Here is a 13,437-nt window from a genome sequence, read left to right on the forward strand (position 1 = left end):
ATGACACAGGAGGTGAACCCTCCCCAGGAGGGAAACCCTCATTAGGAGGTGAATCCTACAGTCACCAGGCAGAAGAACCCTAAGAGAGTAGCTGCCGGTCAAAAAAGGTAGTCTAACCAACATAAGAGTAACTACACGTGAAGCCAGGCTCCACTCCTGTGGATTGCAGGCGCAACTGCTGCCGTGGCTCTCTCATTATTATTATATAATAAACAACCACCCCAGGAGGGTATCCCTCCCCCACAATTAGAGGTCAACCCACATATCATGTTATAAATATATATTTTTATATCATATACATAATGTCTGAGGGTAAAACGTTCGTCAATGATGCATACCACGCCACCGTGGTCGCCAGTCTAGCCATAGGGTACGCTCGGTTGACCAAAATGGTGTTTAAACAACCGACTATCAAGCTAGATTTCAACCTGCAGGATATGGGTTTGCTCATAATGAACCTGGGTATGGCGATGGCCACCAAGGACATCCTTGTAAAACAAAGGATCCTACCGGAAAATATTTTGAAGTAAATGTAACTATATATAGGTGGCTACGATCGCCATGATGGTCGGCGGGGCGTTAGTAAACGCCTTGGCATTTTCCGGGATTAATTACCTCTTCTCGAAACTACGGGGGTCGAATGCGGCCGTGATACAAGCTGTACGGAAGCGTCACGATTGGCCTTTGAGAAATTTCAAGCAGCGCAAGCCAAGTACACGAAGAAACGTGTACAGGGGATCGATTACATTAACGATCAACTCCATCGTGGTCCCATGCCGTTAAAACATTCCATGATGTTGAAGCCGGAGTGAGAGAATTACACCTGCTAACCGGTAAACAGCTCGAACCACTCCATAAGCCCACACTCGCTCAGTACTACACACCATCCCCGGGGCAAAAGGACCGGGAACTGGTCTTTATCGCGCTGGGTCTAGCAGCGACTGGGTTGGTTGTAAAACAATTAGACTAAGTACTCATATGAGTACACCAAAGATGAGACCTGCCCCGTACCAATGTCAGTACATACTTATGGGGAAGACCGAGGCATGCGGTAGGAGATGCAGGATTGAGGGGTACTGTTGTTTTCATATAAAGAGTATCAACTACACATGTTCTGTGTGTGGTATCGGGGTGAAATGTCACTACTGCCAATGCAAAGCTCACGGAGCAAACGTTGTCAGACATCATCTTATCTACGAGAACAAAAACACTACAGAAAAGAACGTAGGCACCTCCTCAAGATAGAGGTGTAATTAGAGATTATTTACAAGTATAAAAATAATGAACAGCTGGCGAATTGAACATGTATCTATTACTGATGCCAAGCCTCTTATTATTGACAAACTCGAAGAATTGGGGCACATCAACTGTCAAATGATGATTGTTGTAAATCAGGATGTCTTCAGACAGTGTATTGTGACTTAATCAGTTGATTTACATTCATATATCAGCGACATTCTGGAAATAATAAAACGGGAATACGACACTGAGCCAATAATCGATACGATTATTATTGGTGCACAAATTTTTTGAGTTACTTTCCCGGCGGCCCAATAGAGATTGACCTAGTTATGTGTGTACACAATGTCTACTACTGGAGAGCTCAAACAGATTGCAAGACAGCGAGGTGTAATTGGTTACTCTCGAATGAGGAAACTTCAGCTGTTGAGATCACTTAACATACAACCCCCTCCCACGGTAAAACAACTAAAACTCCGAGCAAAACAGCTTGGGTTGACGGGTTATTCCCGCCTGGGTAGAGCCGGGTTAGTCGTATTTTTACACGACCCCGTAGCAAAGCCCCACACTGTGAAACAACTCAAACAGGAGGCCCGCGAGTTGGGGTTAGTAGGTTATTCCCGTATGAGGAAGCCACAGTTACTCGAACTATTACGTCAGAACAAAGATATTGACCTAGAGTTCATGCGCACTGAGCGCGCTGTAGGTAACTATTTGAGAGGCTGGTGCATGCATGTTGATAGGAAAATTGACATCGCCGATATCAAGCCTCTAATCGCTGATAAAGTGAATGAGGAACTAAACGATTTGGGAAGTATAAAGTTTCAAATCACAGTGAAAATGTCGCTCAATAAACAGCAGAATGTGGGGGGAACCCCCAATGGGGGGGTCATTGAGTACGTTCAGCCTTACTTCCGAGGTAAACAAGAAGTCGTGACTCATACCGAGACTATAGACGAGTCAATCGATATCAGTTTTCAGCAGTTACGAGAATATCTAGAACGCTTCAAGCACATGGGTTCCGGATGGGTCGTGGATAAAATCGATAATGTCTATCTAGACATAGCTAACTACGTGCCGTTCAGAGGCCGGTCGTACCTAGACTTGCCCCCTACTACAAGACAAAACAGGCCATGGTCAATGTCAAGAATAGAGGAGACAATTGCATGAGGTTAGCTATGAGGTCAGCCTTGGTCAGGCTTTCTAGCTATCCCTAAGACGATGGGCTCAACTGGGATGGTATAGATGAACCCGCCCCCATATCTCAGATCACTAAAATAGAAAAACAGAATGATGTAGCCATAAACGTCTTAGGGCACGAAAGCAACACAACGATCGTGCACAGGGTCAGTCCAATGTTGGGGGGACCCCACCACGTTATCAATATATTCATGATCCAGCGAGGTGATAAGTATCATTACACGTGGATAAAACACCTCAGAAGGCTGTTGCACGACCAATCGAAATACGACGGGAAAAATCACTTTTGTGAACGATGTCCAAAGGGGCATATCACCTTCACCGCTGAGTTCGGCTCTGGCTGCTTGCAGATCTTGGACGACCTTTGGGGGAAGCTTAGGCCGTGCGCCACCGTAATCTATGAATCCTAGTTCATCACGGATCAGTTGACTCCCACCAGGGCGACTGGTGAGTGTTGACAAAGCCCAAGGAAGGCGACAATATCCTAACATTTGCCAACCACAAGAACCAGATGTCCGTGTCTTATGTCATCTACGCCGACTTCGAAGCCTTGGTCAAACCCGTTGAGGCTAAAACTCCGAGCGTACAGGGGTCCCGACGGGGCTGAAAAGTTCTAAAGTGTTTGCAGGAGGAAGAGTATTAGGAATGCACTTTACACAGTCGTTCCCATGCATATGACTCAAGCGGACCGGCTAGCTAACGGCTGCAGCACTCACTGCCATGTGTGTGATAGCCAACTGAACGGTGATTGAGTGAGAGATCACTGCCATGTCAGCGGTAAGTATGGAGGCGCAGCTCACAATGCGTGTAACCTCAAGCTTAGAATCACCCCCAAGACAATAAACATCCCCGTGGTCTTCCACAACTTGAGAGGGTACGACTCTCACTTGATCATGCAGGCCATCGCGAAATCGATGGCAACCCTTACGTGCATCCTCAACAACATGGAGAGATACATCTCCTTCAGCTTGAATGGTCTGAGGTTCATCGACTCAGTTCAGTTCCTCGTGTCATCATTTGACAGTCTGGTCAAGGCCAACGATACCTTCCCCATCACTGAACGACATATACGGACGCCGAGACTTGACCCCTGCTGATGAGTAAGGGTGTGTACCCGTACGAGTACATGGATGGTTGGGCCAAGTTTGCCGAGACCTGACTGCCTACTATCAACCGATTTTACAGCAACCTGACCGACCCGACAATCACCCAAGACGATTACTCGCACGTGATTAATGTATGGAATAAACTGGGCTGTAAGAATCTGGGTGACTACCACGTCCTGTACTTGAGGACAGATGTACTCCTGCTAGACGACGTGTTCGAGAGGTTAAGGAGAACGTGTTTTAAACAGTATCAACTCGACCCCGCATGGTACTACACCAGCCCAGGTCTATCTTGCTATCTATGCATTGCTGAAAAAGACCGGAGTTAAGTTGGAATTGCTCACAGATTACGACATGCACCTATTCATTGAGAAAGGCTTGCGAGGTGGGTTTTCCATGGCTACCAAACGATACACAAAAGCAAATAATCAATACGTGAAAGGCTACGACCCGAGCAAGCCAACCAATCATATTCTCTACCTCGACGCCAACAACCTGTATGGTTGGGCCATGAGCCAGCATCTCCCCACAGGGGGATTCGAATGGACCTCGCCCGAGTTTGATGTTATGAGCATCGCACCGGATTCGAACAAAGGTTAAATCCTCGAGGTGGACTTGGAATACCCCAAGGCATTACACACATCGCTCAACAGCTACCCCCTGGCCCCCGAACGTATGAAGGTTAACCCAGACTGGATGTCCGAGTACCAACATAACTTGCTGGGTGGGCTGGTGTCAGACGTGGAAAAACTCGTGCCCAACTTAATGAATAAGACCAAGTACATCGTGCACTATCGCAACCTACAGCTGTACCTGTCGTTGGGTATGAGGCTGACCAAAATACACAGGGTGCTTGTGTTCGACCAGACCAGCTGATGGACGTGAAGAAACGCCTCGATTTGTACGACACCAGTGACTACCCCAAGGACCATGCTTTACACAGAAGGGTAAATAAAAAGGTCCTCGGTAAGATGACGAAAGAGTGTGCTGGCACTCCCATAGCCATAGGCTTGAGACCCAAGATGTACTCTATCCTGAAGGCCGACAATGGTGAGATCCGAAATGTGAAGGGTGTTAAGAAGTACGTGGTTAAACAACACATCAAACACGCCAGATTCAAGGAAGCCCTGTTCAAGACAAATACCTTCAGGCATAAAATGAACATGCTTAGAAGTGATGGGCATAGGATATATGGACTGACTATAAACAAGACGTCCCTGCCGCCGATGGACACGAAGCATTGGATAGCTATTGATGGGATCAAAACGTACGCGTACGGGCATGAGAAAATTGAACCGAGAACATAGGTGTATATATGTCGGAATGTCACGGAACCAAAGAAAGTATGAGGATATTTACTACAGCCCGCGGGGGTACTGGAAAGGAGCTAGAGCCATACATAAGCTGGCCAAAATGACGCGAGTAACCCCGGATTAGGCAAAAGGGTGGCTTGAAAAACAAGCCCTGTGGCAGATCTATTTACCAGCACCACGCAACGTGCCTCGAAGAAGGTTCGGTATTACCGTCTCAATAGTGTTCACCAGGCCGATCTCCTGTTCCTACCCCACAACAGGAGGTACAAGTATGCCTTAACCGCCGCTACAAAGAAGCCGAACTCTTAACACGCGAAAGACTCGGTCCAGGTAGCCCGCGGATTCGAACGCATGTACAAACACAGTCCGCTGACGTGGCCCACAGAGCTGCAAGTCGACCCCGGGCGGGAGTTCATGGGTGCTTTGTCACACCTGCTAGACAAACACGATACCAAGGTCAGGCGTGGCATGGCCGGAGCCCATCGCAGCCAAGAGATAGTTGAGAGATTCAATCGGACTTTGGCCGAGTGCTTATTTGGGTATCAGTATGCGAGAGAGATGGCCAACCCAGGGAAACGATCGACTGAATGGGTAGCACGGCTACCTCAGGTGGTGTCGGCCATCAACCACGAAACCACCCGTCTCACTGGCAAGAAACCAGCCGACGCTATCAAACTAAAATCAATAGGGGCTGAGTTGGCTGCACCATTGCATGGGAGGGAGAAAGAACACGAGCCTGGGGAACACGAGGGTGATAGTCGTAAGCGAGCCACCGATCCGATATGGTCAGTCAAAATTTACAATGTAGATAAAGTGGACATCAAAGCCGACGAGCCGAACTTGTACCACTTGAGAGTTGGGCCAGGGAGAGGTTTCGTTAGAGAGGAGTTATTGATCATGCCGTACGGCACAATGTTGCCCCCCAAGCAAAATATTTAACACTTACCAAGTGATCCCAATAGTATCCTGTAACCAACTGTTTCCTGTCAACATGACATAAGTTAATCACAATAGTGCCACGTGATCAGGAAAGTGCTAGTTCACGGTCATAGTGACACAGTAGTGCCACATGTGACACTATTGTATCATGTGGGGTCGGGAAGTTAACTGGGGCTTCAAAAGTAGTATGCAATTGCGGGCGAGGCTGTTGTTGGACTTGGTCTTGGACCCCTATTGTATCTACTACTACTGTAGACATTGCCCCACCATCACGTCGAAGACCCGGGTACGATTCCCCACATGGGTACAAAGTGTGGAAGCCATTTCTAGTTTTCCCAACTCTGATATTGCTGGAATATTGCTAAAAGCCGTTGTATCGGTGTCGCCCCAATCTCCCCCCATGTGGACGCCATGTCATACCATTACCGTCCACTTTTTGATTGTAATGTATTCCCGATGCTGACTTTTCGTTTACTGTTGCCAAGCAGTGAACAACCAACAAAGCGGTGAATCTTGAACATGGACATGTGTGCGTGTATGTGTGTGTGTGTGTGTGTGTGTGTGTGTGTGTGTTTTGCTGTTGTTAATGTGTAAATGACTGCGTGTTCCCATTCCGACTTTGAAACGTACCATTGCCTACTTATGATGGTATAAATGATTTGATATTTCAATCAGTTGTTCCTTATTATTAATATGTTTACCCTTCAGTCACTTCATCCGTCACAGATCAAAACAGAAAAAGGGAATGATTATGGAGAAACTTTGGATTTTGACATCAGTCAGTTTATTTACGTAAAGAAAATGTCGACTACAACAAATCAAATGAAAGCAAATCAAATAAAAATTAATAAAATCCACATTTTCGCACATAGAAGATTACTGAAAACAAAAATGAACAGTGACAAATTAGTGTTTAGACCAATCAATAATCCATTCTAATATTATAAACACTGACAAATTATAAACACTTCTGACATTCACACCTCGCTATACATTGAAAGACTTACTCACGCTAACTTTCTGATGTTGTTCTGCGAAATCCTGGAATTCCACCCTACATAGGAAGCTAACTTGGGTTAAGTTGCATCCATCTTCAACCATTCTGTGCCATAACGTGCCAATTGATCAAACGCTACTATTGACTCCTGAACTCGAACCTCATCAACAGATGGTAGATGATATTTGAAATTAAGTGTTTGGGAAAACTGTCGTCCCAGCGAGGAAAGGAGAGAAAAGTCTGAACTATCAGTAGTTTATGTATCACAAAGCAATCGCACATCTAAGATGATCATAACTACCATACTTTAACATAGACTTTCGACTGTCATAGTGCTACGATCGCTTTGAGGAACGGGCGCCTGGTCCATTGTATTCATGATCCTACACAAAGGCTGTTCCACTGTTTACCAGGTCTCACAGAAACACTATAACTGGTCCCGTGTCATTCACATCTATTTCTTCGTATGCCTGCTCTCTCTGTCGGCCACTCTCGGGGGCATCCATCTCAGGCTCCTGTTGGGCTTGCTGTTGACACTCCATCTCTCTCTCCCGTGGACTTTGTCTGAAGAAACAAGAAATGCAAGGAGTTACTGCCTAATTCTAGAGTCTCTGATTGCTTCTAGTCAGCTCAGCATTCATGGACCGCTCAGGGTATCATTAACCATAACGTAACATATCCCAATATCAGATTAACTTACTATCTGGATACATTCACCCTCAAGGAATAATTAAATGGCAAATCTAAACGTGACTTTAATTAAAACTGTGACCTCCACCAACTGCAAAAACATCATTGACTCCTCACTGAGTGTATCAGACGTTGAATATGATGCTGATATATTGCGTTCTATTCTTGATGGATTTTGTATTGCGGTATCTCTTTGGCGAAATCTGCGACTCTGTAGGATTGAGATCTGGACTTCTGGTAGGCCAAAGAAGGGTTGCTACGTCTTTCAACATAGGAAATCACCAACAGCAAGTGCAACAACCCGTTCTACCCCACCGTCATATATCATCAGGACAACTATGTTCATATTACTGAATATTCCCAAATTCGTATCAGGCCTGCATCGGGAGACTGGGTATTCTCTGGCTTTGTATGCAACTGCAATACTGTGTTCACATGATGGTGAATGCTCAAATTCAAGTCCTTCTAACGATATTGTCTGCCACACACTCTCACCTTGGCATCCCACCACGTCTACGGCAACACATCCCCACCGCCACCAAACTGCCAACCACCACAAACAGTATCGTTGTAGACAGGGTGGCTACTTGCATACCACTGGCGACTTCTGTAAAACAAAGATAATAGAGTTTTATATAACAGAATCACGCATTAAACTGAATTGATCACATAGTTAGGCCACTGGTTAACCAAGAAGAATTGTTGCAGTTACCTCGGTTGCAGTGTTCCAGTCTCAGACATTCCTCCACGGAACAGTTGGATGTGCAGGTTGAGTCACATCTTCCTCCAGTCAGGTGACAGCCATTGGAACAGGTGCCAGTCTTCTGATCACAGACACCACCAAGACAGACGTTACACGTGAGTTGACAGCGCCCTCCATAGAAGCCATTTGCACATCCATCTGTACACGACCCGGTGTCTATATGACACTTGGAGTTTCTACAGTTAGAACCACACACAGAAGAGCACTGTCGGCCATGCCATCCCTCGTCACATCCATGGATACAGTCCCCACTGTCTCTGTGACAGTCACGTACTCCAGTGTTTGGCGCCAGTAGAGGTTTGTTAGTAGAGATGTTGGGGTCCGGTCCACACTTGTCACTGCATGTCTTGTCACAGAACACGCCATAAAATCCAGAAAGACAGCCTTCTGTGCATCCATGTTCACAGGATCCCAGGCAGTGGTCACAGGAATACCCACAGTTTGGGCCAAAGTATCCAGGGTGGCACTCTCTGCACGATCCTGTCATCCTGTTGCAGGATTTACATCCACTGGAGCACGACTTACAATCAGTCCCATAGTAGGAGTGTACACATCCAGACACACAGGATGAGCCCAGCTGACAATATCCTCCATCACAATCACCTCGACATGGTGTACAGCTACCTCCTGGACTGTCACATGGTATGTCGCACTCTGGACCTTGATATCCTGGGACACAACCATCAGTGCAATCACCAACGCCAGAGGTTGACAACCGACAGGAATAGTTTCTGCAGGTCTTGCTGCATACTGAGCTACATGTCTGATCGAAATACCCAGTGTCACAGTCGGTGCGACAATATCCGGTTCTGTCACAGTCTGAACAATGGTGGTTGACACTGCACTGGTCACCTGAAAAGAAAATGAGGTTTAATAAACCACCAAGAAAATGACTTACTATCCTGAAAACAGAGAACAATGAAGACATTAATGGGAGAGTGACTGAGTATGAAATGTTCCAAATGTAATGCTTTGTACCTGTTGACATTTGGCGCGGAGCTGTGGTGTGCTCTGTGTTTAAACGTAGAATGTACAACGATACTACGGACCTTAAACTCATCATGCTGAGCTATGGAAATTTTCCTTTGGTTTATAAGGCGAGCGAACTTTTGCCCTTCATCTCACAGTAGATCTGAAGTTACAAGAATACCAGCAATTGTGTGGACATCATTCTTACTCGGCCTATTTTTGAAAGTTTATCGTATTTGCAGTGAGGCGTCTTTGTTGATGATGTTATTATACTTTATTACTTTTTGTACTCCCATTGTAATACCTTTGTAGAGATTTGAATCTGGCTGTCAGATTTACACACGTGTAAAGGGGTGTTAAAATTTACGGACACTCAACTCTGCATTTACATGTATTTCACAAGTGTGTAAATCTGGATATGGTTTTCATGTGTATTCTAGCATGTGTAACATATATAAATGTTGTGATTGTAGGACATGCATGTCAATACCTCTGGAATCTCGTATGACTAAGGTTATCATATAATTAGTACACGCGTAAACGGTTGGTAATGGGTAAATAGAGTGTTGCAAGATTGACACTACTTTAACATGCATTTCAATGGCTCTGTAACATAACTGTCACATCGACTTTGTTAGCGCGTCCGACCACGCCATAATGCACTGAAATCATTAGAAACACATGGCGATGTGATACCCATGACTGAGCACCACTATTAAAGTGCGTGCCTTTCTTGACATTCACTTGATGTATGTTTAAAAGGTTAAAATATAGGGTCTATGGGCTAGAGCGATATATGTATGTTAGGGAGTGTTGTTACGGTTAATAAATTGCCTTGACAAAAGGTTTAAGAATCACCTTTGAACCAGCAAAATATAACACAGACAAGTCCAAAATATTCAATAATATATTGAGCAAACAACGAGCAAGCTATTTTGAATGACAATACTTAAGAAATACAGTTCGCTCTACCACCATGTATAGTGTAATAAAGTACACTTTCGCCCTGAACTATTATAGTTAAAGTACGAGGACGCACATCTGTGATTAACGTAAACCATATGGGGCAATATGAACGTCGCATTTCTACTACCAACGTAAGTTTAGATCAGTACATCCAGATGAAGCTGAGTAGTCAAGCGATATTCCACGATTGCATTGTGGGAATGTAACCATTGTGAACGTTACCGTGTCGCTGAAAACTTGTGAGTCGAATTGAGACATTTTAACCGTCGGAAAACATAAACGTAATGTTTCCACCAGTGATGTTAGCAGCGTCAAGCAACTGCAAAGCAAGAAACGGGATGCAGCGGAGTAGTTTACTGTAGGAGTCCGTACGAGGCGATGACAACTGACATGCATCGTGACGTCGCTTACATTGTGACGTAATGCAAAATTGTTCGATTACGAGGGGACAGACAAGAATGGCGCAGTGACGCCAATATATTGTGACGTAATTCAAAAAGTGCACATTATCGTCTGATAAAGTACTGTCGGCGCCTTTGATCTTTTACCGAAGCATCTTAGAAAGATATTTAGTACAATGCAATAGAGTCACAAATCTTAAGTAATGGGCCACAAATATAAAATATTACCTTACCGGAATCTTGACAGTTACAATGAGAGCAGAAATACTAATTGAAGGTTGTTTACAATGAGAGTTGAATAAGGACAAGCAGTGTCAGTCTGGAACGTAGGTCAGACGATGTTTACGAAGACAGGCAACAAAGCGTGGCTGTATCATTATTCAATGAGTAGATTTGCGAACGGCCTCGTAAACACGACATGATGAAAGCCGTAAATACGACAGTCAAGGAGGCAGCTCTGAAGCGCTATCAAAAAGGCGTACCGCTAAAAATAGTATTATTATTGAACATATATGATGCGAAATGTGACCCACAACCCACACTTAAAACTTGAAACATTGTGACCCAATAACAACTATCACTTAATCAATGATAATACAAATTATAAAACACACTCTCACAACACTCACCCCTTTAAGGAAAGGAAAGTCATAGCCAGATAACTAACATAATAAGATAACATGTAATAATATGAATAACTTAATCACAAAAGACTCTTTGTAAAGACTAAGACAATAAATAATAATAAAATAATAAAGTGCATTTGTAATGCCCCACAATCCAGGCATAAAGCCTGCTCAAGGCGCTACAAAATAGCATTAAGAGTCTGGAGTAGAGATTTGAATTTGATAGGAAAGGAGTGGAAATGTCAGATGCATTGAGAGAACAGGTGTGTTTTCAGTCTTGATTTGAACAGTTCGAACGTGGGACAAAGTTTGACGTCAGATGGAAGAGTATTCCACAGCACTGGGGCGATGTGAGAGAACGTTCTGTATCCAAAGGACTTTAGTCTGTAGGAAGGAACTGTGAGTGAGTTGCTGTCACTGGAGCGAAGTTGTCGAGCTGGTACATATGGAGTCAGTAAGTCACTAAGGTAGTCAGGGCTGGTGTTGTTGAGGCATCTGTATGTAATGCAGAGCACCTTCAACTGTATTCTGGCTCTGATGGGCAGCCAGTGAAGCTCTCTAAGGATGGGAGATATATGCGCATACTTCCTGGTTTGGGTAATGATCCTAGCCGCTGTGTTTTGGACCATTTGTCCAAATTGGACCAAATAGTATGCAAAATTATCGTTACTATGACAACCCTGTGATATTTCACCTCATGTAAGAGAGCAATAAATACGATGCTAGGTATGGCAGTATTACTGCAGATGATTGTGTATGTTGTACATTTTGATAAGTTGCTGCAGCGCTATCACACTGGGTATCTATACAATTATGTGTGTGATGGAGGGAACTTGCCTTGCTACCTTCCTCAATGATCTGAATGCATGTATGTAGCGTCAAACCCACAGATAGATATGGAAGAAAGTGTTTGCCCTACCTGTAACAACGACGTCCCGTGTCTATAAAAGGGACATATGACATGTACTTTTATCTGGGCCCGTATGATGTTACATATTGCGATCTTTCACAATAATCTCTATCAAATTGAGGGTACTTTTTAAACATAACCGGTATTTCTATTATTGTATTTATACATTAACATTCTTCGAACTTTGTCCATATACGTCCGCCAGATATATCGCGCACTACCCCTTTCTCTTTTGATTTTTTTCAAATGACTGTTGCTAGTTCGAAGAATCCTGGTCAAAGTAGAAAAGTCTTAAGACTATTCCCTACAATTCTATAACATGCACATTGTACCCTAAATGGGTAGGGCTTCCGTTCGGGGGAATGTCAGAAGGACAACGATACAATTATCTCGGATGTTGTAGAAAGGACTCCACTTACTTAGGCAAATAATAACCCACTGAGATATCAATAATTTTGGCACCTGTCAGATCTGAACTTGAACATGCAAGGTCTGCGTTTATGTCAGGCTGAAGGTCTACAATATGTTTAGCAACACTGGGGCGTAATAGTCATAAGCCTGCTCCAAACAACGGAATATATATCTTGTGAGAAGGACTTCTCCGATGGGGAAAATGAAAGCAACGCAACATCACAATTACTTGTGTGACATTTGCTTTCGCAATCTGAGTTTATGGATTGTCAATTCTAACAGGACAATCAAGACGAATTTCACAAAAGGCAAGGAGTCCAACGTGTCTATATGCTCAGAGAACGCATCCGCCCGTGCTATCTGATCATAATCTCTACATGATAAATACAATTTTTCAGTTCATGTTTCACAAAATATATAATTTGATATGGCATTGTTTGTTGTCGTATACTTTTGTGATAGTGAAACAAATGTGGACAACATTAAAGTTCATGTATGGCGTTATTGCAGCAAAGGCTGAACAGTGACCATATAATAGATTATATGGTCTCTGGGCTGAGCGGAAGGAGAAATAACATGGTTCAGGCACGTTGAGACTATCGAGAAAGGTCACATTAAGCCTCATGAATATCCTATTTCATTGAGACATTGCTGGTAACTGTGTATGTCGAGTAAACAGTAATTCTTCCGTGCATGGAACATTGATCAACATGGTTTGTGTCTATTATGCAGAATAACCAAATAACTTGACAATGATTAGGGCTGTAGTGAATGATCGGACGTATAAGCGAATAACAAGTTTATACTCTTACCTTTTGAGAACGTTATGAGATATACCAAACACACAACCTTCAACATTGTCATGCTGTGTCCTGGTATACCACGCAACATGAATACAATGTTAGAG

General features: G+C 43.9%; 2 protein-coding genes across 2 annotated transcripts in view; one reads left to right on the forward strand and one right to left on the reverse strand.

Annotated features, from left to right (window-relative positions):
* The window catches only part of LOC124257273 (protein draper-like), a 200,260-nt gene that overhangs the window by 25,276 nt on the left and 161,547 nt on the right, over positions 1-13,437 (forward strand). The gene's annotated exons all lie outside the window — the stretch shown is intronic.
* Positions 8,150-13,413, reverse strand: LOC124257287 (multiple epidermal growth factor-like domains protein 6). Its single transcript, XM_046691299.1, has 2 exons — positions 13,343-13,413; positions 8,150-9,099 (listed from the first exon to the last, which is right to left on the reverse strand). The coding sequence occupies exons 1-2, from the start codon at positions 13,392-13,394 to the stop codon at positions 8,150-8,152; spliced, it is 1,002 nt and encodes a 333-aa protein (XP_046547255.1). The 5' UTR covers positions 13,395-13,413.

The sequence above is a fragment of the Haliotis rubra genome, unplaced genomic scaffold (genome assembly GCF_003918875.1).
Source record: "Haliotis rubra isolate DU_JTF1 unplaced genomic scaffold, ASM391887v1 Scf655, whole genome shotgun sequence".
Taxonomy (NCBI): Eukaryota; Metazoa; Mollusca; class Gastropoda; order Lepetellida; family Haliotidae; genus Haliotis; species Haliotis rubra.